The sequence below is a fragment of the Saccopteryx leptura genome, chromosome 11 (assembly GCF_036850995.1).
Source record: "Saccopteryx leptura isolate mSacLep1 chromosome 11, mSacLep1_pri_phased_curated, whole genome shotgun sequence".
NCBI lineage: Eukaryota > Metazoa > Chordata > Mammalia > Chiroptera > Emballonuridae > Saccopteryx > Saccopteryx leptura.
Window position 1 is genome coordinate 47509849 of NC_089513.1, and position 22111 is coordinate 47531959.

Genomic DNA, 22111 nt, shown 5'->3' on the forward strand with positions numbered 1-22111 from the left:
AGTGGTAGAGCATCGGCCTGGCCTGCGTGGGACCCGGGTTTGATTCCCGGCCAGGGCACACAGGAGAAGCGCCCATTTGCTTCTCCACCCCCACCTCCTTCCTCTCTGTCTCTCTCTTCCCCTCCCGCAGCCAAGGCTCCATTGGAGCAAAGATGGCCCGGGCACTGGGGATGGCTCCTTGGCCTCTGCCCCAGGCGCTAGAGTGGCTCTGGTCGCGGCAGAGCGACCCACCGGGGGCAGAGCATCGCCCCTGGTGGGCGTGCCGGGTGGATCCCGGTCGGGCACATGCGGGAGTCTGTCTGACTGTCTCTCCCCGTTTCCAGCTTCAGAAAAATACAAAAAAAAAAAAAAAGGGCAAAGTAGAACAGCCCCAGGTTAATTTCTCCATGGCAAGAGTTTACTAAGTAAAGTGCAATATCTCAGACTCAAGCTCTCCCTAGCAGCACTGGAAGAGCCAGCTCCTTCAAGAGGTGGGTGGCAGAGGGCTGATGTGGGGACAGGGTGGCAGATTCTGCAGAGGCACAGGCTGAAACTGAGAGGCCCCACTTGCTCCTACAATCCCACTGCCCTGCTCACCACTTCCTCCTCCTCGGTTCCTCAAATGAGCTTCTAACCTCAGAGCTGGCTGTCAGCATCAGCTCTTCCAGAAAGCAAATCACTTACCCTTGATGGAGTATTACCCTCATTGCTTTTTCGTTTCCTATGTCTTTTATAATGCTTTGTTTTAAGCTTGCTTTGTTTTTTGTCCCCCCCCCCCAATAAAAAATGTTTTGCCCACCACACTGTCACACCCGTGAAGTGACAGAGGCTTAGTAAGATATGCTTATTTTTTTGTACCTGACTATACCTGGTGGTGTGTAAGACACTTGGCAATAACCAACCACCAAAAGATCTATTAAAATTAAGAAAGTAATTGACCATACACACACAGAATAATAATTAGTTGCCCAATAGTTGCAACGCAATTAGAGTTGGCGGCATGCGTCGTAAACACTGTGTGCGCGTGGATTCCTCCCGGCGGTGTGGAGAGCCCTTGAGTGGTCCTGCCCTGTGGCTCTGCTGCTTCCCTCGCTGACCTGTGACTCTGTGGCAGATGCTATCATTGACCCCAGTGAGAGTCAGAGACATCTTGGAGTCACAGATTACAGTATCTCTCTCACTTCATGCCCGTTGTCACAAGTCCATTATCAGCTTATTCACTGGTGACAGCTCCAGCTCTCTTCTCCTGTTCCCGACACTTTCTCTTCTTCCTCTATCATATTATTTTGTACCATCACATCAGGGACTCAATACTGCTGGTGCCACACAGACGACAGGTTATTTTAATCGATGAAGTCTAAATTCTTTTGCCTGGCTCTCAGCTCCCTAGCCTGCCGCCATTCTGCCCCACTATTTAACATATCCACCCCCAGCCCCAGGTGGGAAGGGTTCCTGCTTCCCTCTCCGGGGGCCTTTTCTCCCCATCCCTACACGCACTCTCAACTTGTTTCTATTCCCCTCAACAAGAGTCCCAGATCACTGCAATGGTTTCCCTTTTCTTTCCTGATTTCTTCTTGTCTTCACCATAGATCGTTCCTGATATACTGACTTGGATTGTTTGCCTTCGTTTCATGTGAGTGAGTAACTTTCATCATCTTCACTTGGTTGTAACCTCCTGACAGTAAGGACCAGATTTACTATTCTCGACTCTCCATAGCACCCAGCACATATCAGCTGCCTAAGAAACACAGCATTTAATGACTATCACTGGATATTGGATCCCAGAGCTGGGGTACTACCTCTGTGTGAGGGTACATGTGCATGTCCCTCCTAGATACGAACCCCAATCCATTTCCCCATGAAGACAGACACTGCATGCTCCTCAATGTTATGGCTCTGTCTTCATTCTGTTTCTTTCTGCCTTGAGACTCTCTCCTATTGATTGCCAACGGACTCCTCATTTTAATGCCCCTCCCTTTTAAACAATCAGCTTTCTCTATTGCAGGGGTCGGGAACCTATGGCTCTTCTGATTGCTGCATCTGGCTCGCAGACAAATCTTTAATTAAAAAAATGTTAAAAATATAAAACACTCTCATGTATTACAATCCATTCATTTCCTACCGCTCATATTCATGGTTGCGGGTGGCTAGAGCCAATCACAGCTGTCCTCCGGGACAACACCAAATTTTTATTGGATAATGCGTAATGTACACGAGTCGTTGTATGGCTCTCATGGAATTACATTTTAAAATATGTGGCGATCATGGCTCTCTCAGCCAAAAAGGTTCCCGATCCCTGCTCTATTGTTTTCTCTGATCACAGGTTCCTCCCCATTCTACAGAATTAATCATTTCACAATCTAGTCCTCTCTTTACCTATTTGCTTTCAAGCATCTTTCAAATTATAGTACAATTAGGTTGATTTCTTTCCTCTCCTGTCAGACCTGTGAGAACCATAAGTACTGGTGCCATGTCTTAGCTATCCAATCTCAGCGCCTAGCAGAGGGGCGTAATATGGCAGGTTCATACCAGACAGTGTTGTACTTTATTCAATGAACTCTCATCTAAGGCCCAAGACTCACACAAATGATAAGAACTCACTTTCCATCCCTAGTGAAAGTTAATCCTTTTCACAGAACATGGTTGAGGAGTCCTTCTTCCTAGCAAGGGGGGTGGGTGGGTGAGGCTTAGCCCATGGGAACCCACCCAGCCTCTGGCTTTGCAAGGTAGGAGTCAGGAGACTTCTGTTACTCTGGGGACCTACATTTAAAGGCAGTCTCCCTTGGGATCGCATTCTCCCTCTCCCCTTTAAAGATGGCTCCTTCTTACCTGCTCTCTGGGAAGAGAGGGGAGACAGGAACAGCCCTAAACAAAATTGCTAATTGTGGAAAGTTTGTGTTTCACACACTCCTTTTTTTTTTTTTTTTTTTGTATTTTTCTGAAGCTGGAAACGGGGAGAGACAGTCAGACAGACTCCCGCATGCGCCCGACCGGGATCCACCCGGCACGCCCACCAGGGGCGAAGCTCTGCCCCTCTGGGGCGTCGCTCTGCGGCGACCAGAGCCACTCTAGCGCCTGGGGCAGAGGCCAAGGAGCCATCCCCAGCGCCCGGGCCATCTTTGCTCCAATGGAGCCTTGGCTGCGGGAGGGGAAGAGAGAGACAGAGAGGAAGGAGGGGGGGGGGTGGAGAAGCAAATGGGCGCTTCTCCTATGTGCCCTGGCCGGGAATTGAACCCAGGTCCCCCTCACGCCAGGCCGACGCTCTACCACTGAGCCAACCGGCCAGGGCCTCACATACTCCTTTTTGAGCTCCCGCCATACATTCGTGAAACTTTTCTTCCCCAATTTCGGGTACCTTAGATCCAAAGTTCCTTCAACCTTTCACATCTCTGATAGCAAATCTCTTAAAAACCACAATGTCACTGACCACAGCTACATTTTAGGAAGGAGGCAATTTCATTAAATAGGTAACCCTAACGGGCAAAGGAACTATTAGGGACCACAACCCTTCCTAAAACTTCCCTCATGTATGTGCATGTCACAGGAGCCCTATAATCTTAATCAAGCTTAAGCACAAAATAAATTCAACTGAATGAAGCAGAAAATACCTTTCCCAGTGTCTTTCTGAAGAAGCAGACAGACACCTGGACCTACCTCAGTGGGAGATGTTCGTGCACTTCAGAGCAGCTTCTGGCTTCCCTCCGCTTTCTCCCCTAACGACCACCCCCTCCCCAATGTGGGCTCTTGTTTATCTTCGTCCTTCTCATAACTATCCCCTGCTTTTTTTTTTTTTTTTTACTTTTTCTGGATTTCAGTCTGTGCTTTCGTTAACTGCTTGCTTTGGAGCCTGGGCCTCTGCCTCCCTGAATCAACTTCAGAAAATGTTCTTCAGCTGCACACAGGCACCTTGGGGAGAGGCCTACAGATCAGGAGCTTTGGTAAGATTTAAGAAAACACTCTTAGGACAACACACATTATAAGCACGCAAAACATATTACTCTTCTTTTCTCAAGTATTTGTTCAGCAGAGGAATTGTCCTAGGTACAATGGTGAACAAAATAGACACTGTCTCTTGTCTGCATCTAACTTATACCTTGGCAGGGAAAAATACATCTAACAAAAAGTAATTACAAAGCTCAAGGGTTTTGCTCATGCCCTTTTTCCTGTAATCCCTGGACCTAGAAAACTAAATACGATTGCCTCACAACCCCAACACCTGTTGAACTTTGTTACCTCTAGTCTTCTCTCTTTCCTTCTATTTTTCTTTTCCCTCAATTCCTTCAGTACCCCAGGAACTCCAAATTTTTACAGCTCTCTCTAGCTCTGGAGATACCTAAATCCATCCAAATGCTCATCAAGGAAAAAAGGAGCCTTTCCATTGATCAGAATCCACGTTTTCTGGGTGTTTACAATTACAAATATATAAAAAAGTCTTTCTTCTTTCCTTCCGTTTGTTTGTTTATTTATTTATTATTTATTTTATTCAGTGAAAGGTGGGGAGACAGAGACAGACTCCCTCCTGCACCCCACTGGGATCCACCTGGCAAGCCCACTAGGGGCGATGCTCTTCTCATATGGGGATTGCTTCATTGATCAGCAACCAAGCTCTTCTTAGCTCCCAAGCAGGAGGCCATGGAGCCATCCTCAGTGCCTGAGGCCAACTCACTCTACTTGAGCCATGACTGCAGGAGAGGAAGGGGGGGGTGAGGAGCAAGAGGGGGAGGGGTGGAGAAGCAGATGGGCACCTCTCCTATGTGCCCTGTGGGGGCATCTAACCCAGGACATCCACACACCGGCCAATGCTCTACCATTGAGCCAATCAGCCAGGGCTCCTTTTCTTCATTTTAATGCTGACTTAGTCACAATTTTCAAAGTGAAGATAGTATTTTTAAAAGGCAGATAGATCTGACTGGGCAGTAGCACAGTGGATAGAGCATCGGACTGGGATGTGGAGGACCCAGGTTTGAGATCCCTGAGGTTGCCAGCTTGAGTGCGGGCTCATCTGGCTTGAGCAAATAAAAGCTCACCAGCTTGGACCCAAGCGAGGTCTGGCTCGAGCGAGGGGTTACTTGGTCTGCTGAAGGCCCATAGTCAAGGCACATATGAGAAAGTAATCAATGAACAAATAGGGTGTTGCAACGAAAAACTAATGATTGATGCTTCTCATCTCTCCATTCCTGTCTGTCTGTCCCTGTCTATCCCTCTCTCTGACTCTCTCTCTGTCCCTGTAAAAAATAATAAATAAATAAAATAAAAAGGCAGATAGGGGAGAAACTGGCCTCATTATTTCCCAGCTGGGAATAGGACTAGCTCACAAGCTTTTAAAAAAGCGTTTCCACTTTACATAACCACAATCTTACAAGAAGGAATAAAAAGCCCTAAGACACAGAAGACCACTGGGTACTCCTTTTTATTTTAGATTCTTGTACTTGGTAACTGCCTGACCTGCGGATCAAGTATCGACCTGGAATGCTGAGGTCACCAGTCCAAAACCCTGGGCTTGCCTGGTCAAGGCACATTTGAGAAGCAACTACTATATACTATGGGTTAATGCTTCCCACTTCTCCCCACCTTTTTCTCTCTCTCTCCCCTTTAAACAATCAATCAATAAAATTTCTTTAATACTTGGTAACTAACTCAAGGTAAGAAAATCACAGCTCCCAATGACTTCTCAACAAGGGGTATGGCAAAAGTGATTTTTTTCCTTTGTTAATAACTAGCAAATTTATGCTTTTATTACATATGTCCTGTATTACCACAAGAAGCACAAAGAAAGATTTCATAATCTGATAATATAAACAGATCATTGAATTGAGAGAAACTGCCAAATTTGGGGGGATTATTAATAGAAACATTATGCTTTTTATTAAATTTGCAGACACATGTATTTGGATATTTACCCACTGACTTTATAAAGCTTCTAGGGAACAGAATCTTCCATATTTGAGCAGAAATTTAGAATAAAATGAGTTCAAAACATGTAAGCCTAGAAAATGCTTCAATATCTCTATAGTTCAATACCTCTAAAGTTACATGAAAGAAGGAACATAGAGCCAAATGGAAAGCCAGTAATCATGAGATCACTAACATCTTGAACAAAACGAATGAGAAGAGAGCTTTCCATTTGCCAAGTTTTGCTAATTAAATTTTGCATTAGATACCTGAAAGATATATCTGGAATGAGGATACTGAATATTTATTCTAAGTTGTTCAAGTCAGAGAAAGAATAAAAAATACACACACACACACATTTTTTAAATTGAACATAGTGGAGAATAGAGCATTGGATCATATTATATCATAGATGCAAACCCCGTAACACTGCATGGCCTAAAGAAGTCCTTGAAATCATCCTCTTCGACCCCTTTATTTTTCAGCGGAGCTTTTTTGAGACCCACCGAGTTTACATAAAATCCACATTGCTATATACTCAATGGGTAACAAAAGAAAGACTATAATTCTGATCTCCATGCTTCCAATTTAAACCTCTTCCAATACTCAGTGATGCATGCATGTGTGCACACTCACAGAAGATGCATGTGAGTAGCTCCATAGTCCAAGAGGGAGAGAAAAAGCCCAAATGAAATACTGAACTCCATTTTTAAAAGATTTAGTTCTCTTTCTTCATCTTTCTCTCTTGATTAATAACAAACATTTATGGAGTACTTCTAAGTGCCAGGCACGTACTCAGCACTTACTTACATTAATTCATCCTCACAATGCCCCTCTAACAGAGGTGGTCTTGTTATCCCTCTTTCCATGGCAAGTAAATGAAGCCTTGGTTGTGTCATGCTTGTGTTTAAGGTCTGAGAGCCTCATCCACAGGCTTGACTATTAATTTGTAGGAGGGGCATTTTGGCCTATTGAAAGTGGAACAAAGAGTGAAGGCTTCTGAACCAAATTATTTTATTACACACTTTCTGAACTGTGTTTGAAATGAACATAGCTGTTGTTAACAAGTAGAGTGGATTCACATGGCCGCTGTTGAATAACAGCTGTGGTTGATGGTGTGTGCAGCATCTGGAGAAGGAAATTACCTCCCAACCTTCCTTCCTGGGCTCATATCAAACAGATTCTCACACCTCGTCTGAACCTGTTCTGTGGAACAAAGGAAGGGACTCCATCTTCATTTACACAACCGGGAGAGGAAGGTGCAAAGGAGAGTCCCAATCTTAAGCAAAACTATTGAAGTTTTGCTAGTTCTGAACTTACCACCACCACTTGAGACAGAAGAGGCAGTTCACATTCCATCTGGCAATGTGGTGTCCTCTATTGTGCCTTTAGAAATTTTGCGGGTGGGAGGGGAAACAATTAGCAGGGTTGGCTGATACATTTCTTCTATGCAAATGCACCACTGTTGGAAAACTCTGCTTCTAATCAAATTTGAAATTCCCAAAGGCAAAAGGCCACACCTCCCTTCTTTATTATGCATGATGCCCAACACATTATGGATGGTTAATAAATGTCAAATCGTTTTCATATTGTATTGACTAAGAATGACATTTTCCCATGAGTCTTGCTTGCTTCAATTTCTCAGCAAATCTCACAAAGTGTATACATTTCTCAAGAAAAAGACACTGTTTAAGGCTGGTATTCTTTATTTATTTATTTATTTTTTTTACAGGGACAGAGAGAGAGTCAGAGACAGGGATAAATAGGGACAGACAAACAAAAACAGAGAGTTGAGAAGTATCAATCATTAGTTTTTCGTTGCAACACCTTAGTTATTCATTGATTGCTTTCTCATATGTGCCTTGACCGTGGGCCTTCAGCAGACCGAGTGACCCCATTTCAGATCACTTCCATCTCCAAAATGGCAGCCCTCTATTCTACATATAGTTTATGACTCTTTGGGGAAGACTTTGACAAGGTTTATGAACTTGAATTTCCTTGTATGGACATTTTTAAAAGAATATTTTTGTTTTCATAAGAATTTTTATACCTTTTGTTTTCTAAAAAATTTTAAAAATTGAATTATGAAATAAAAAAAGATTATGGATAAAAAAGTCAAGAGCAGGAATCTTGTACCCCAGTCCATGGCACATGGAAGGGAGTCAGTGAATGCTCATCAGAATTATAAATATTCCTATTTTATCTCAAAGCTATTCAGCAGTAACACTTCTAGGTAACATGTGAGGTAAAGCAATCATGACATCTTGATATTCCTTACCAAACGGTCTTGGTAAAGTACCAAATATGAGATATCATGAGGTCTTCTTCTTACAGGTATAAAATAAAATAAAACCCAAAAGGAAGAATAAGATTCTCACTCACACTTCTTTGAATGCTTGCGCTTAGACCAGTAGTAGTCAACCTGGTCCCTACCGCTCACTAGTGGGCGTTCCAGCTTTCATGGTGTGCGGTAGCGGAGCAACCAAAGTATAAGTAAAAAGATAGATTTAACTATAGTAAGTTGTTTTATAAAGATTTATTCTGCCAAACTTAGCGAAAATCCGACATAAAGTACTTGGTAAGTAATTATTGTTATATGCTTTAACCTGCTGTAACTCTGCTTTATAAATTTTATAAAGTGAAGTTACTTCTCTACTTTATAAATCACCATTACTGTGGAACCGTTGGGCGGTTAGAAAATTTTACTACTAACAGAGATACAAAAGTGGGCGGTAGGTATAAAAAGGTTGACTACCCCTGGCTTAGACTGAAGATTCAAACTCTAAAATGTCAGCAATGATTTTACTTATGCATTTTCCTGCTTCATAGAACAAAAAGGATGTGTCAGAAAGGTTATTTCAAATCTTAGAGAATAGAGGGTATCTTCAGGCATTTAGAATAAAAATGTAGCCCAGATTTCTGACAGAACATTTGCAGACTTCTAGTTCCATTCTCCTATTTTCCTAACAAGTCTTAAGTCCTTCACCTTCTGCAGTGTATAAAAGAAATTGATCTGTGTACGGAAATATTCACACATACACCCCAAAGTACTACCCTAGTGTATTAAAAGAGAAGCTTGTTTCAATCAGGGCCAAATGTCAGTTCTCAAAAACTAAAAAAAAAAAAGATAATAATGAAATATCCGAAGCAGAAAATTCATAGTTATGACTCAGAACAAGAGACCAATTTTGCAATATTTCCTGTAGCAAGAGTGGTACTCACTAGGATTGGGACTTTCTCCATTTTTTTCTTAAGTTCCTCTTCTGAAAAAAGTTGTTTCTTCAAAATCTGCTTAACACTATTGAGAATGCTAAGCTCCAAGAAAGCAAAATAACTTTTGTTCGTCCATTTATTTATTCCCTTCACTATCATACTGATTTCTTGTTCTTGAAGTTTTTTCTTCTTATAAACTGTCAAAAACTAAGAACTCTGGGTTCTCAAGAGTTCAACACCTTGTAGCTCCATTTGTAACAAGATTACAAATAATTTAAAAGTAAACTTATAATTATTTTGTAAGTAAATCTAATTTTTAAATGTATTATACAAAACATGATACTTTTATAACTGGAACAAAAATATAATAGGTCTGATTATAAATAAATTATATTGCTATTTAATAATTAATAATCATTATCTAATTTAGCATTAAATTATAAATATATTTTATATTATATGATATATCATGGATATTAGATTATACCTAATAATAGCGATCAGAGCGCTTAATTCCTCACCATATATTCCACCCCGAACAATTAGCCCAAGCCAACCAGAGTCAGCCCATTCCTTTTGTCCATAACTGATTTAGGAAAAGACTGTGGCTCAATATTAGCCAAAGACATGGAGGAAAAAAATCTACTGAAGGCCTTCTGGGAAATTTTCCTTGCTCCCAAAATGACATTGAAACAAAGACTATTTCAGGCACCTGGAACGGCTGTAGCCACCTGTGAACACTTATGTCACTTTTATAACTCATACACTTATGTGGTTCTATGTACAAGGAACTGCTCTAAGTCTTAACTCATTCCGTTCTAACAATACTAGTAGATACGATAATTATCCCCATCTTTTAGACAAGGACACTACAGCACCGAGAGGTTTAAGGCTATCTCGCCAGTCAGTGGCAAAGCTGGAAAGTGAACCCAGACAGCCAACTCCAGCATACATTCCCTTAGCCATAAGGATGCTATACATTTCTCCACGAGAGTTGCTCTTAGCCCCCAGTGTGTGTTACCATCCTTAAAATGTATTCTCTACTGGTGGCCACCAAAGTTTTAAATTAAGAAAGAAAGAGAGAGAGAATGTAAGAAAGAAAGATAGAAAAGGCCCTGCAAGAAAACAGACTTCTCTGATGTTCCCTTAGCAAATAATGGCCCAGATGCAGGACAGAGAATACAGGAGTGAGGGCAGTAAGATTTTGATGAAGGAAGGCTACCAGGTGGGTAGGATCAAAGAGCATGAGGCCTCGTGGGCTTCACAAAGAAAGAGCTGACGCAACACCAAACTGGGGGTGCTGAGGCCTGGGGGAGGGAAGAAGAGCAGTCAGCAGTCTGGCAGCCACAGTCTAGTGCAGACCTACTACATACCTGGCCCTTTAGATTGATACATATATTATTTATAGGTTTTATAATCCATGGACCTTAAAAATAAGGTGTTCTTGCCACTCCCATTTTACAAATGAGCAAAGTGAAGTTTAGAGACATCGGACACCTTGCTGGTAAAGGGCTAAGCCAGCAGGTGAACCAGGACTGTCCAATTCTGAAGCCTTGCTTCCTAACCAGCTGCCATCCTGAACACCAAGGGCACCAACAGGCAATGTGAGAAAGAAAAACAGACTCTAGTCCACAACTATGCTGCGGACCCTGGTCTTCCCTCAAAACCCACGGCTCTAGACACCTTTTCCATTCCCAGGGGGACTCCAAATGAACAACTCCTATCTTCCATGGAAACTTTCCAAGTATATCTGTTTTAAGTGGCTTGGAGTTGCTAGCAAAAGGAGTAACTCTTTCCCACCCTATGGCCAGCAACCAACCACTGCAAACAACCTAATGTCTTCATGCTGTTGTAACAGGGAAATGACTGGATTTTCTTTTCTCTAATTTTTCCAAGAATAAAAACAAACCACATTCAGCTTTAGCCCAGTGGTAGGAAAAACAAAATATTGCCCTCTTCTCCCTCCCCATACTCTTGCCAGGGAAGACAGGAGTGGGGGTGGGGATTATATTTGAAATGGTTGAAAATTCAAGGCTCAAGTGTTCAATCTATACATATTTTGAAATAATGACATATAAGACCATGTATAAGCAACTGCTAAGTTAACCCACATACCTCTATAATCATTTATTTTCCCATCAGAAATTTGGGAGGCTTTGAGGAAGGACACATCTGTGTGCTTCCCAGTCATGGGTAGAGTAGAAAGAATAAGGTGGACTAAAGTGAAGTTGAGTCAACTTGGCCATGCCACTCAGCCTGGCCAGCTTCAGTCTCCTCATTTGCAAACTCCAGGTAATTCCTACCTCAAAAGATTTCTAAGTTGGCAGACCAGGTGGTGGCACAGTGGATAAAGCGTTGGACTGGGATGGGGAAGGACCCAGGTTTGAGACCCCGAGGTCGCCAGCTTGAGCGTGGGCTCATCTGGTTTGAGCAAAAGCTCACCAGCGTGGATCCAAGGTCGCTGGCTTGAGCAAGGGGTTACTCGGTCTGCTGAAGGCCCACGGTCAAGGCACATATGAGAAAGCAATCAATGAACAACTAAGGTGTCACAACAAAAAACTGATGATTGTCCCTGGCCGGTTGGCTCAGTGGTAGAGCGTCGGCCTGGTGTGCAGAAGTCCCGGGTTCGATTCCCGGCCAGGGCACACAGGAGAAGATCCCATCTGCTTCTCCACCCCTCCCCCTCTCCTTCCTCTCTGTCTCTCTCTTCCCCTCCTGCAGCTGAGGCTCCATTGGAGCAAAGATGGCCCGGGCGCTGGGGATGGCTCCTTGGCCTCTGCCCCAGGCGCTAGAGTGGCTCTGGTCGCAACATAGCGACGCACTGGAGGGGCAGAGCATTGCCCCCTGGTGGGCAGAGCGTCGCCCCCTGGTGGGCGTGCCAGGTGGATCCCGGTCGGGCGCATGCGGGAGTCGGTCTGTCTCTCCCTGTTTCCAGCTTCAGAAAATTACAAAAAAAAATTAAATAAATAAATAAACCAAAAAAAAAAACCCCTGATGATTGATGCTTCTCATCTCTCTCCATTCCTGTCTGTCTGTCCCTATCTATCCCTCTCTCTGACTCTCTGTCCCTGGGGGGGGGGGGGGGAAGATTTCTAAGAGAAGGAAATGAACTAATGAGTGGGCAACTCCCTAGCACAGAAGAAATGCTTAATGATATTTTTCCATATGAAAATGGTAAAATAATAATAATAATAATAATAATCACATAGAAATGTGGTGTTGAACAAATTTTCACTGATGAACAAGAAAGACTAGGCAGAGAGAATTGGACCTAACAAGTAGGAAGTCCTCAATGGGGGAAAAATGCAAAATCTGAACAAACATTATCAAGGTAGGGTTGTGAAAATCATTTGAGTATTTATAATGATAAAAATTAGGAAATCTCTTCAAGTTATTTAAAAGAAAACGATGGACAGAGAACTCCCCGTCTCTGCCTGCTTGACTGGAACCAGAGGGGAGAGGGGCCAGAGGAGTTTTTCTGCCAATTCCCTGCAAGGTGATTCCACCAGCGAAACTCTTTTGTGCCTACTTCTCTGCATGCCATTTGACATGAAATTCTTATAAAATCAGAAAGACCAACTCTACTAGCAATTGCAAAGCCACATAAACAAAACCCTCCTACTAAATGATGCAAATGGCTTTGAGCATTTCAAAGAAATCCCATTGAGGCACGAAGTCAGACTCTCATTCCCCGCATTCCACGCGCTGAACTTATCTCTCTGCCCGGGGTCAGTCCTTTGCCTGATGTTGTACCCTTTCCATCCAGAGATGTTTGGAAAAGGTGCTGCTGAAAGGACAGCCTCACACTGGGCTCATTTAGTCATTCCCCGCAGGAAATGATGGAAATTCCTGGCATTCTTATCAGAGGAAGAGGTGAGCTCTGCTGGTGTCATCTTGAAGGGCTGTGATGAGAAGAATGCGTGCAGCCTGGCTCTGCAGTTGGAGGTGGATACCGTTACTTCAAAGCGGCGCCTCCTTCAAACCCAGAGATGAAGCCAGCCTTCTGGGAAGGGTCCCAGGAGGGGAGAGACAGGCAGCCTGGTCCCCAAGCCCAGACAACCACAAGCTGAGGCATCCAAGTGTTTATCTTGAGCAGCTTCCCAAAGACAGTTCAGCATCCTCTTGGTAAACTCTTCTAATCCTCTCGGCACTGAAAGCAGAAACTCACCATGTGCCTCACAAAGAACCTTTCTTTCTGGCTATTTGGCTTAGCGTATCGGTGCTGCCTGCTTCTCAGAAGCCCAAGTGGTCCTCACTGTTAGACATTCAGTTGTTTCTCTAAACCTTTTTTTTCGGCAAGAAACAGCTCAATGATTTCACCTGAGCCATTGACTTGGCAGGACAGAAGGTAAGGCGCGCGTGTGTGTTGGTGCAGGAGTGTTCTGGTACAGGGCTGGGCTCTACTCAACATGGATTTCTCAGGCTGCTTCTCTATGCCTAGCAATGTGCAGGTTAAACTGTTAAAATTTGTTCTTACTGATCTGAAACTATTCATCAAGGGAAGAAAGGGAAAAGAAAAAACCCAGCCAGTCTGAATAATTTTCCTACTTAGTTTTTACAAAAGATGAACTCTACACCACAGAGAATGCGTCCTACTACTTTTTGTTGCTGTTTCACGGTTTGCCACTTTTCAGATCTTTTTTTGCCCTCATAGCTACAAATACTCCCTATACCTCAGCCCCAAGGAAGCAATCTAGTCAAACACAAACAACAAATATTTCCAGCTGCCCTCAGCTGCTCACTGTCAACCCTTAAATCTACCAGTGGTTGTCACAGGCAGAACCACGAATCTTCTGCTCCTTCATCGTTCCAACTCTGGACATCCTATTATTTTCCAAAGATAACACAAGAGACCCCAATGCAACCCATAAAACAAAGGCAGTCTGTCCCCACCCCCTGAGCACAGAAAGGGGCAAAGCAGATTTCAGAAGGATGGCCCAGCACATACAGGGGGCTGCTTGCAATTAGACCCAACACTGCCTGCCATGGGGCTAGGGCAGACAGCCACTGTCCCAGGCCTTCTTGCCCCTCTCAGTTCTTAGCAGTAAAGCAGGGGGTGTGGTGGAACAAAACTCCATGAGGCTGCTGGAAATCAGAAGTATCTAGGGACCTACTAAATCCTAGACATCGTGTTCAAGCAGCAGGACCAAATAGTTGAAGAGGGAAGACTTAAGGTCAGAATAACGAGCAACACTTATGGGATGCTCTGCTGTGCCAGGAACCATGCTAATCCAGTATTGCACTTAATTCCATGACACCGCTAGGAAGTAGGCCTATTCTGACTCAAATTTCACAAGTGAGGAAACTGAGACTTTATAATTTTAAATAACAATGTGCCCAAGGTCAAAGAGTTGGTGAATGTTGGAACTCTGATCCAAAACCACACACCTGGTTCCAGCATCCACACTGCACCCCACACCCCCGAAAAAAGGAAAAGCAGCCAGCAAGTGGGAAAGACAGCACCTGATGGAGTTGCTGTGAAGGAAAAATTATGCTTGTAAGTCCTTTGGTAAGATAAAAGGGATAGATAAGCATGAGCTAGATTTGTTATAACCATTTCTACCTGAGTTAAAGGGCAGGACTGGGAGCTGACCCCTCTTCCCAGATTTCTATCTTCCTTAAGTGGAGATTTTTGTTTTGTTTTTTTTTTCTGAAGTGAGAAGCAGGGAGGCAGAGAGATGGACTCCCGCATGCGCCTGACCAGATCTACCCAGAAAGCCTACTAGGGGGCAATGCTCTGCCCATCTGGGCCATTGCTCTGTTGTAACCAGAGCCATTCTAGCACCTGAGGCGGAGGCCATGGAGCCATCCTCAGCACCTGGGCCAACTTTGCTCCAATGGAGCCTTGGCTGCAGGAGGGGAACAGAGAGATAGAGAGAAAGGAAAGAGGGAAGGGTGGAGCAGATGGGCGCTTCTTCTGTGTGCCCTGGCCAGGAATCAAACCCGGGACTTCCACACGCCAGACCAGGGGTCCCCAAACTTTTTACACAGGGGGCCAGTTCACTGTCCCTCAGACCGTTGGAGGGCCGGACTATAAAAAAAACTATGAACAAATCCCTATGCACACTGCACGTATCTTATTTTAAAGTAAAAAAACAAAACAGGAACAAATACAATACTTAAAATAAAGAACAAGTAAATTTAAATCAACAAACTGACCAGTATTTCAATGGGAACTATGCTCCTCTCACTGACCACCAATGAAAGAGGTGTCCCTTCCGGAAGTGCGGCGGGGACCGGATAAATGGCCTCAGGGGGCCGCATGCGGCCCACGGGCTGCAGTTTGGGGACCCCTGTGCCAGACCAACGCTTTACCACTAAGCCAACCGGCCAGGGCCCCTCAGTGGAGTTTTAATGTACTTATCCCTTGGAACTTACATGATATTTTCTTTCCTCCCACTCCCTATTATTTTATTGAATAAAAAAAATTTTTTAACTTGAATAGATTCATGTTTATCAAAGGACTAGTCAGAAGGTTTCAGAAGACATTTGAATCAATTTATCAAAAATTCCAACTTTATAAATTTATATTTATCCCTTAGAATATGAACAAATTCTCTTCCTCTTCTTGCTCACTAACACTAAAGAGTTCCAGAGCTATGTGCACTACTTTTGGAAGAAAACAGTAACTAGGAAATAAACAGAAGGATATGATTGTAGTATATATCATATATTTTATTTACAGAAAATAAAAAGTAATATTCAGTACCTCAAGGTCCAGAGGGCAAACTCTTCCGTACTGTAACTATAGCAACATCCCAAATTAATTAGCTCTGCATACTGAGGCCAAGAAATGCTGACCCTCTGAGTCTGATTAAATGTCCAAATGCTCACTTCATTAATCTTTCATAATTCCCCCTCATCAAAGCATTGGTCAGGAGAAAGTACGGGGCAGAGCCACCGGGTCTGACTCTCTCTCTTCTTCAGATGCATGCCAAGAACTCCGGGGAAGGGGTTGACAAGGATGGCACAAAGAGAGACTGACGAAAAAGGGAAGACCTGGTTGAGACCAAAATACAAACAGGGAAACCTGAACAGACAAGGAACGGCTGTCCTAATGTCACACCACAGCACACTAGGTCACTGGAGAAGATCCCCGTTTGCTCTTTATTGTAATACTGGACTGAATTCAAAAGGCCCAATATTATTATGTAAACAGCCTTGACTTTACACAGCCAATGCTTCTAAATACCTATATATGAACACCTTTGGAAACAAGCCACCAGGAAACAATTTGCTAAACCAGTGGCCCCTCTGACCTGTGGATAATTCACCTCTGGTTCATCTAGTGCCTAAATTCGGGTTGTCATCCTCGGTGCTTGCATAAACAAGACATACTGAAAATGGGAAAAATAAATTAGGCCCTGTAAGTTATCCAGTCTACTTTTTTGCAAACAGAAAAGTCAACAATATTGCCATATTCAGAGGCAGACCACACCTTTGCATCTCTTCAGGAATGAAGTTTCAGACCTGTCACATTCTGATAAGCAGATGTCGCTACACCAAAACATCCAGAGAGTGATGACAATCCCAAATCTCAGGAGAGTGATCCTGCCACCTTTCTTTTTCTAGTGTTGCACCTTCAAAGCAGTTGTCCGTCTGGCATCTCAGTCTCACTAGAGGCCTGCAAGGTAGACTGGCCTGCCTTGGAAGGTGTCACCGCTCACTGGGCAGTTGCAGCATCTGAGGCCCACAAAGTAGTAGCAGGGCTTACAGGGCTGTATCGTTTCCGGGTGCCGCCCACCCCCACCTCACACCAGCTGTGTCCTCCATTAATGCTGAAAGTTTGGCCATACCTAAAGGAATGGGGTCTTGGGTTCTGCTGATTTCAGTAACCAGCTCTGGCCACTCCTTAGGAACTGAAAACACACTTATCTTCTATTAAACAGTTCCAGAGCCCTAGATCCTGCAAAAGTGATGAGGCCTCCCTGGTGGGGACAGACTGGGTGTCTAGCCCATGTGAAGAGTCCTGGAACCACAGAGATCCCTCTAGGATAAAGAAGGTGACAGGTCACCTCAGCCTCATTGTTGGACCCTTTCTTAAAACAACACGAGCCTGGGAGTTAGAAGACCCAGCATTCAACTCCAGCCCCAACTAACTTGCTTGAGAACTTCATCTCTCTGGGCCTCACCTTCCTTATCTGTAAAATTAAAAGGTGGTTTAAATCATCCCAAAGGCTCTTCTATTTCCAAAATTCTCCTCTACCCCTAGGCTGGATAACTGTCACTTTGTCTAAAACAGGGGTCCCCAAACTTTTTACACAGGGGGCTAGTTCACTGTCCCTCAGACTGTTGGAGGGCCAGACTATAAAAAAAATATGAACAAATCCCTGTGCACACTGCACATATCTTATTTTAAAGTAAAAAAACAAAATGGGAACAAATACAATATTTAAAATAAAGAACGAGTAAATTTAAATCAACAAACTGACCAGTATTTCAATGGGAACTATGCTCCTCTCACTGACCACCAATGAAAGAGGTGCCCCTTCTGGAAGTGCAGTGGGGGCCGGATAAATGGCCTCAGGGGGCCGCATGCGGCCCGCAGGCCGTAGTTTGGGGACCCCTGGTCTAAAAGCTGAATCCAAGAATCCTCAACATCAGAACGTGTCCTTCATAGCCTCTTCCAAGGTTTTCCATTTTAATTTCATCCCTTTCTCCTACTGGTACCACTTGGTATCATGCCCTTCACTCCTCCCTATTCGCGCTGTCCAGTATTTGTAAGCTATTATCAGTCTCCTCTGAGTCACCAGTGTGTGATTTCCACACATAATTTAACCACCACACATGAAATCCTTTCAGCAACTTAACTATTTTTCATGCTTATTTTATTTTCCACCAGATCCCCACCCATCTGGCTAGTTACATGGTCACCAAATTTTAAATAACATTTCTCTAAAGGTCACTCTTTTTAAAAAAAAAACTTTTCTCTTGGTTCTTCAGTTTCTGTTTTCCAACTGCATACCTGAAATCTGATTTCCAAAATATGTAGGTATGTCAACATTTTTGCCTTATTCGGACAAGTCTGATTTTCCTTTTTATTTCTGCCTTTTCCATTTTTGTTTTGTTTTCCTTTGCTCTATAACGCTTGGTTTCCTCTTCACTCCTGCCACCCAGCACCTTCAGTGAACCCACCATCAGAAAGCAGAAGGCAGGGTACACATCCAGAAAGGTGCGCGTGTAGAGGCAGGCGCCGTGGGGGAGGGGAGGGAGACGTCAGCACAGCAAGGCTGCCGGCGTATGAATGGAGGAGCGAGGGCTTGGCACCGCTGCATTCCCGTTTTAAAGCCTTGTTTTTTCCCAGGAAAAAAAAATGCAGAAGTGTGTGTCCAGAAGGAAAAATGCTAAAGCAATGAGGGAGCCAGAGCAGCTGGGGACTGTTAACTTTAATCAAAGTCCAACCAGGATTTTTTTTTTTTGAGCAACAGGAAGTGGATTCATTCTCTTTCATATTCTCATTCTCTCTCTCTCGCTCGCTCTCTCATATACACATACACAAACGCACACTCATTCTTTTCTCCTCTATCCTTCTTCATTTCCTCTGGCCAAGGCACAGTGACAAGCTGGGATGAAAACCTCAGTTCCCTTAAACTGTCTCTGGAACTTCACAGTGTTCACCAGTCCAAAGCCGACCTGCAGAGTATGAAGAGTATGGTCCCAGAGAGAAGAGCCCGCGTGCGCAGACCAGGCGGCAGAGTAGCACGCAGCAGCTCCCCACCGCTGCTTCAACAGATCATCACAAAGGCGGTATCTTAAGACAGCACTAACTTTCTCTCACAATTTTAGAGGCCACCAGTCTGAAATCTGCTTCAGTTGATTGAAATCAAGACACTAGCAGGGCTGTGCTCTCTCTAGAGCAGTGGTCCCCAACCTTTTTTGGGCCACGGACCGGTTTAATGTCAGAAAATATTTTCACGGACCGGCCTTTAGGGTGGGATGGATAAATGTATCACGTGACCGAGACAAGCATCAAGAGTGAGTCTTAGACGTATGTAACAAAGGGAATCTGGTCATTTTTAAAAAAATAAAACATCATTCAGACTTAAATATAAATAAAACGGAAATCATGTAAGTTATTTATTCTTTCTCTGCGGACCGGTACCAAGTGGCCCACGGACCAGTACTGCTCTAGAGGATCCGAACAGAAAATCTATTCCCTTGCCTTTTTCAGCTTCCAGTGGCCACCTGTCTTCCTTGGCTTAGTTAGGGAACCGTCCTCCACCTTCTGAGCACAACCTCTGCTTTTTTCCTCACCTCGCCTTCTCCTCCAAGCAGCCAGACCTCCTTCTCCAGCTCTCTTACAAAGACACTTGTGGTCGCATTCAGAGCCCACCCAGATCACCCAGGATAACCTCCTCACCTCAAGTTCTTTCACTCTCTCACATCTGCAGAGCACGTTTTGCCATATGAGGTAACACTCAGGTTCCAGGGATTAGGGCGCGGACATTTCTGGGGGCCACTGTCCAGCCTACCACAGAGCACTTGGGTTTCTAGAAAAAGTCTTTTCCCTGTCTCCTAACACTGACTGAATTATAAACGGGCCTGAGGGAAAAGGAAAGATGTTTTCTAAATATCAAAACAGAGGAACCCCGTGTAATTTTGCTCCTGTCTTGTCACAGGTTTACCTTTCCCACCATGTTTTGTTTATTAAAGCATCCCCTGAGTGAGCACAGCTCCTGCTCCACTGCCCTCAGCGTTCTGAGAAATCATCTACCTGTTATACAGAAACTCAATTTCCAACCAGAACTGGGCCTCAGAGCCACACACGTTCACATGTGTCAAAGGTCCGGTAACAGTCTTGTTACTGTATCCCAGATCCAGCCCAGAGAAAGAAAGAGTTTTGTCAGAACTCACCAAACCTCTTGTAACCGAAGGACTGTACCTCCTCCTCCTCTGCGAAGTCGTCTGCAGGTGAAGAAAAGACAGCGTTAACCCTGGTGTGGCCCAGAAGTGCAGGCAGGGTCAGTGCAACACCCGCGGCTGCAATCTCTATCTGCTCCACCCTCCCCTTCCTCACAGGGGCTTTCCTTCTGCTCCTGCAATGCCCCCCGCTTTCTGAGAAAGACAACAGGGTCTGCCTCCTATTCTTCATGCTTTGGATTCAGGTCTCAACTAAACTATGACTTGTGGCATGCCTTTCTCAACCACTACCCAGTCACTCCCTGTCACACCACCTATTTTAATATTACTCTCTGATATCCTCATCTGTATCTCTCTCTCTCTCTCTCTCTCTTTCTCTCTCTCTCTCTCACACACACACACACACACACACACACATACACACACACACACTCTTTCTCTCCTCTATCTTTCTTCATTTCCTCTGGCCAAGCTAGGGAGAAAAATCTCAGTTCCCTTGAGCTGTCTTTGGAACTTTGTAGTGTGTGTGTCATCATTACACCTCTCACCTTGGGGACAAAACTAGACCCTAGAGCCAAGCCCCCATTACAAAACACCTCCCTCGTCCCTATTCATCACTCTGACACTGCTTGAGTTACACCTTTTTTCTTACTTCAAGAATGACTCCTCGGCCCTGGCCAGTTGGCTCAGCGGTAGAGCGTCGGCCTGGCGTGCGGGGGACCCGGGTTCGATTCCCGGCCAGGGCACACAGGAGAAGCGCCCATTTGCTTCTCCACCCCCCCACCCCCTCCTTCCTCTCTGTCTCTCTCTTCCCCTTCCGCAGCTGAGGCTCCATTGGAGCAAAGATGGCCCGGGCGCTGGGGATGGCTCCTCGGCCTCTGCCCCGGCGTTGAAGTGGCTCTGGTCGCGGCAGAGCGACGCTCCGGAGGGGCAGAGCATCGCCCCTTGGTGGGCAGAGCGTCGCCCCTGGTGGGCGTGCCGGGTGGATCCCGGTTGGGCGCATGCGGGAGTCTGTCTGACTGTCTCTCCCCGTTTCCAGCTTAAGAAAGAAAGGAAAAAAAAAAAAAAGTTAAAAAAAAAAAAAAAAAAGAATGACTCCTCTGTGCTTAGAATGGTACCTGTCACAGAGTAGGGGCTTAATAAATTTTGTTGAATGAATGACTGAATAATTAACTACTCAGATAGTTAAATTATCTTCACATGATTAAGCCCACAGCCCTCCGTTTCAGATGCTGGGTTCTGTGGTCATCTCTTCCACCAACTGTGTCATACCAGGAGCCCAGCATGACTCCTGCAATGACAGCCAAACCCTTCCCCACTCTCCTTCCACTGGATAACTGGGGCTGACAGATGGTTTTCCAGTAAATGCATTTCAAAAGACAGCCTTGCTCTGGGAGTTCCTCAATTTAGAGCCACTGTGGAAATAAGAGAGATATAATGCCAGCCAAGATTTCTACCAAATCCCCTTTCTAATGTGAACATGATGCAATTCCTTATTACATCAATAAAGAACTTCTCATTTTACTGTTCTACCAGGTGTGGGTCCTGGCAATTAATTGTGCAGTTAAAGGCCACTTTTAATGACAAGTAAAGGTGTCAAGACCAGGTCTTTCCAGGGAGCCCTAATTATTCCTAAGTAGGTCATCATTACTGCACCAGCACCCAGCTTTTCTACCCACAAGCAATTCAGTTCAAAAGCATTGACTCAATAGCCCTGGCCAGCTGGCTCAGTGGTAGAGTGTTGGCCCACTGTGTGGATGTCCCAGGTTCAATTCCCAGTCAGGGCACACAGGGGAAGCAACCATCTGTTCTCCATCCCTCCCTTTCCCCTTCTCTCTTCCCCTCCCGCAGCCATGGCTGAATTGGTTCGAGTGCATTGGCCCTGGGTGCTGAGGATGGCTCCCAGGAGCGCCAGCCTCAGGTACTAAAAACAGCTCTGTTGCAAGCATGGCCCCAGATAAGGGTTGCTAGGTGGATCTCAGTTGGGGCGCATGTGGGAATCTGTCTATCTCTCCTCTCACTTGGAAAAGAAAGAGAGAAAAAAAGCATTGAATCACCACTTACTATGAACCACACTACGAAGCCAGGCAGTGGGGCTTCAGAAGAGAGTGAGATGTGATCTCTTCCCTCAAGAAGCCAGTAGGCTTTCAAGGAAGAGAAGCCAACA

General features: G+C 44.6%; 1 protein-coding gene across 1 annotated transcript in view; it reads right to left on the reverse strand.

Annotated features, from left to right (window-relative positions):
• The window catches only part of COLEC12 (collectin subfamily member 12), a 277937-nt gene that overhangs the window by 215034 nt on the left and 40792 nt on the right, over nucleotides 1-22111 (reverse strand). Inside the window, exon 2 of the mRNA XM_066352331.1 lies at nucleotides 19939-19989. Within this exon, the coding sequence (XP_066208428.1) occupies nucleotides 19939-19989 (51 nt within the window). The remainder of the gene's footprint in view (nucleotides 1-19938; nucleotides 19990-22111) is intronic.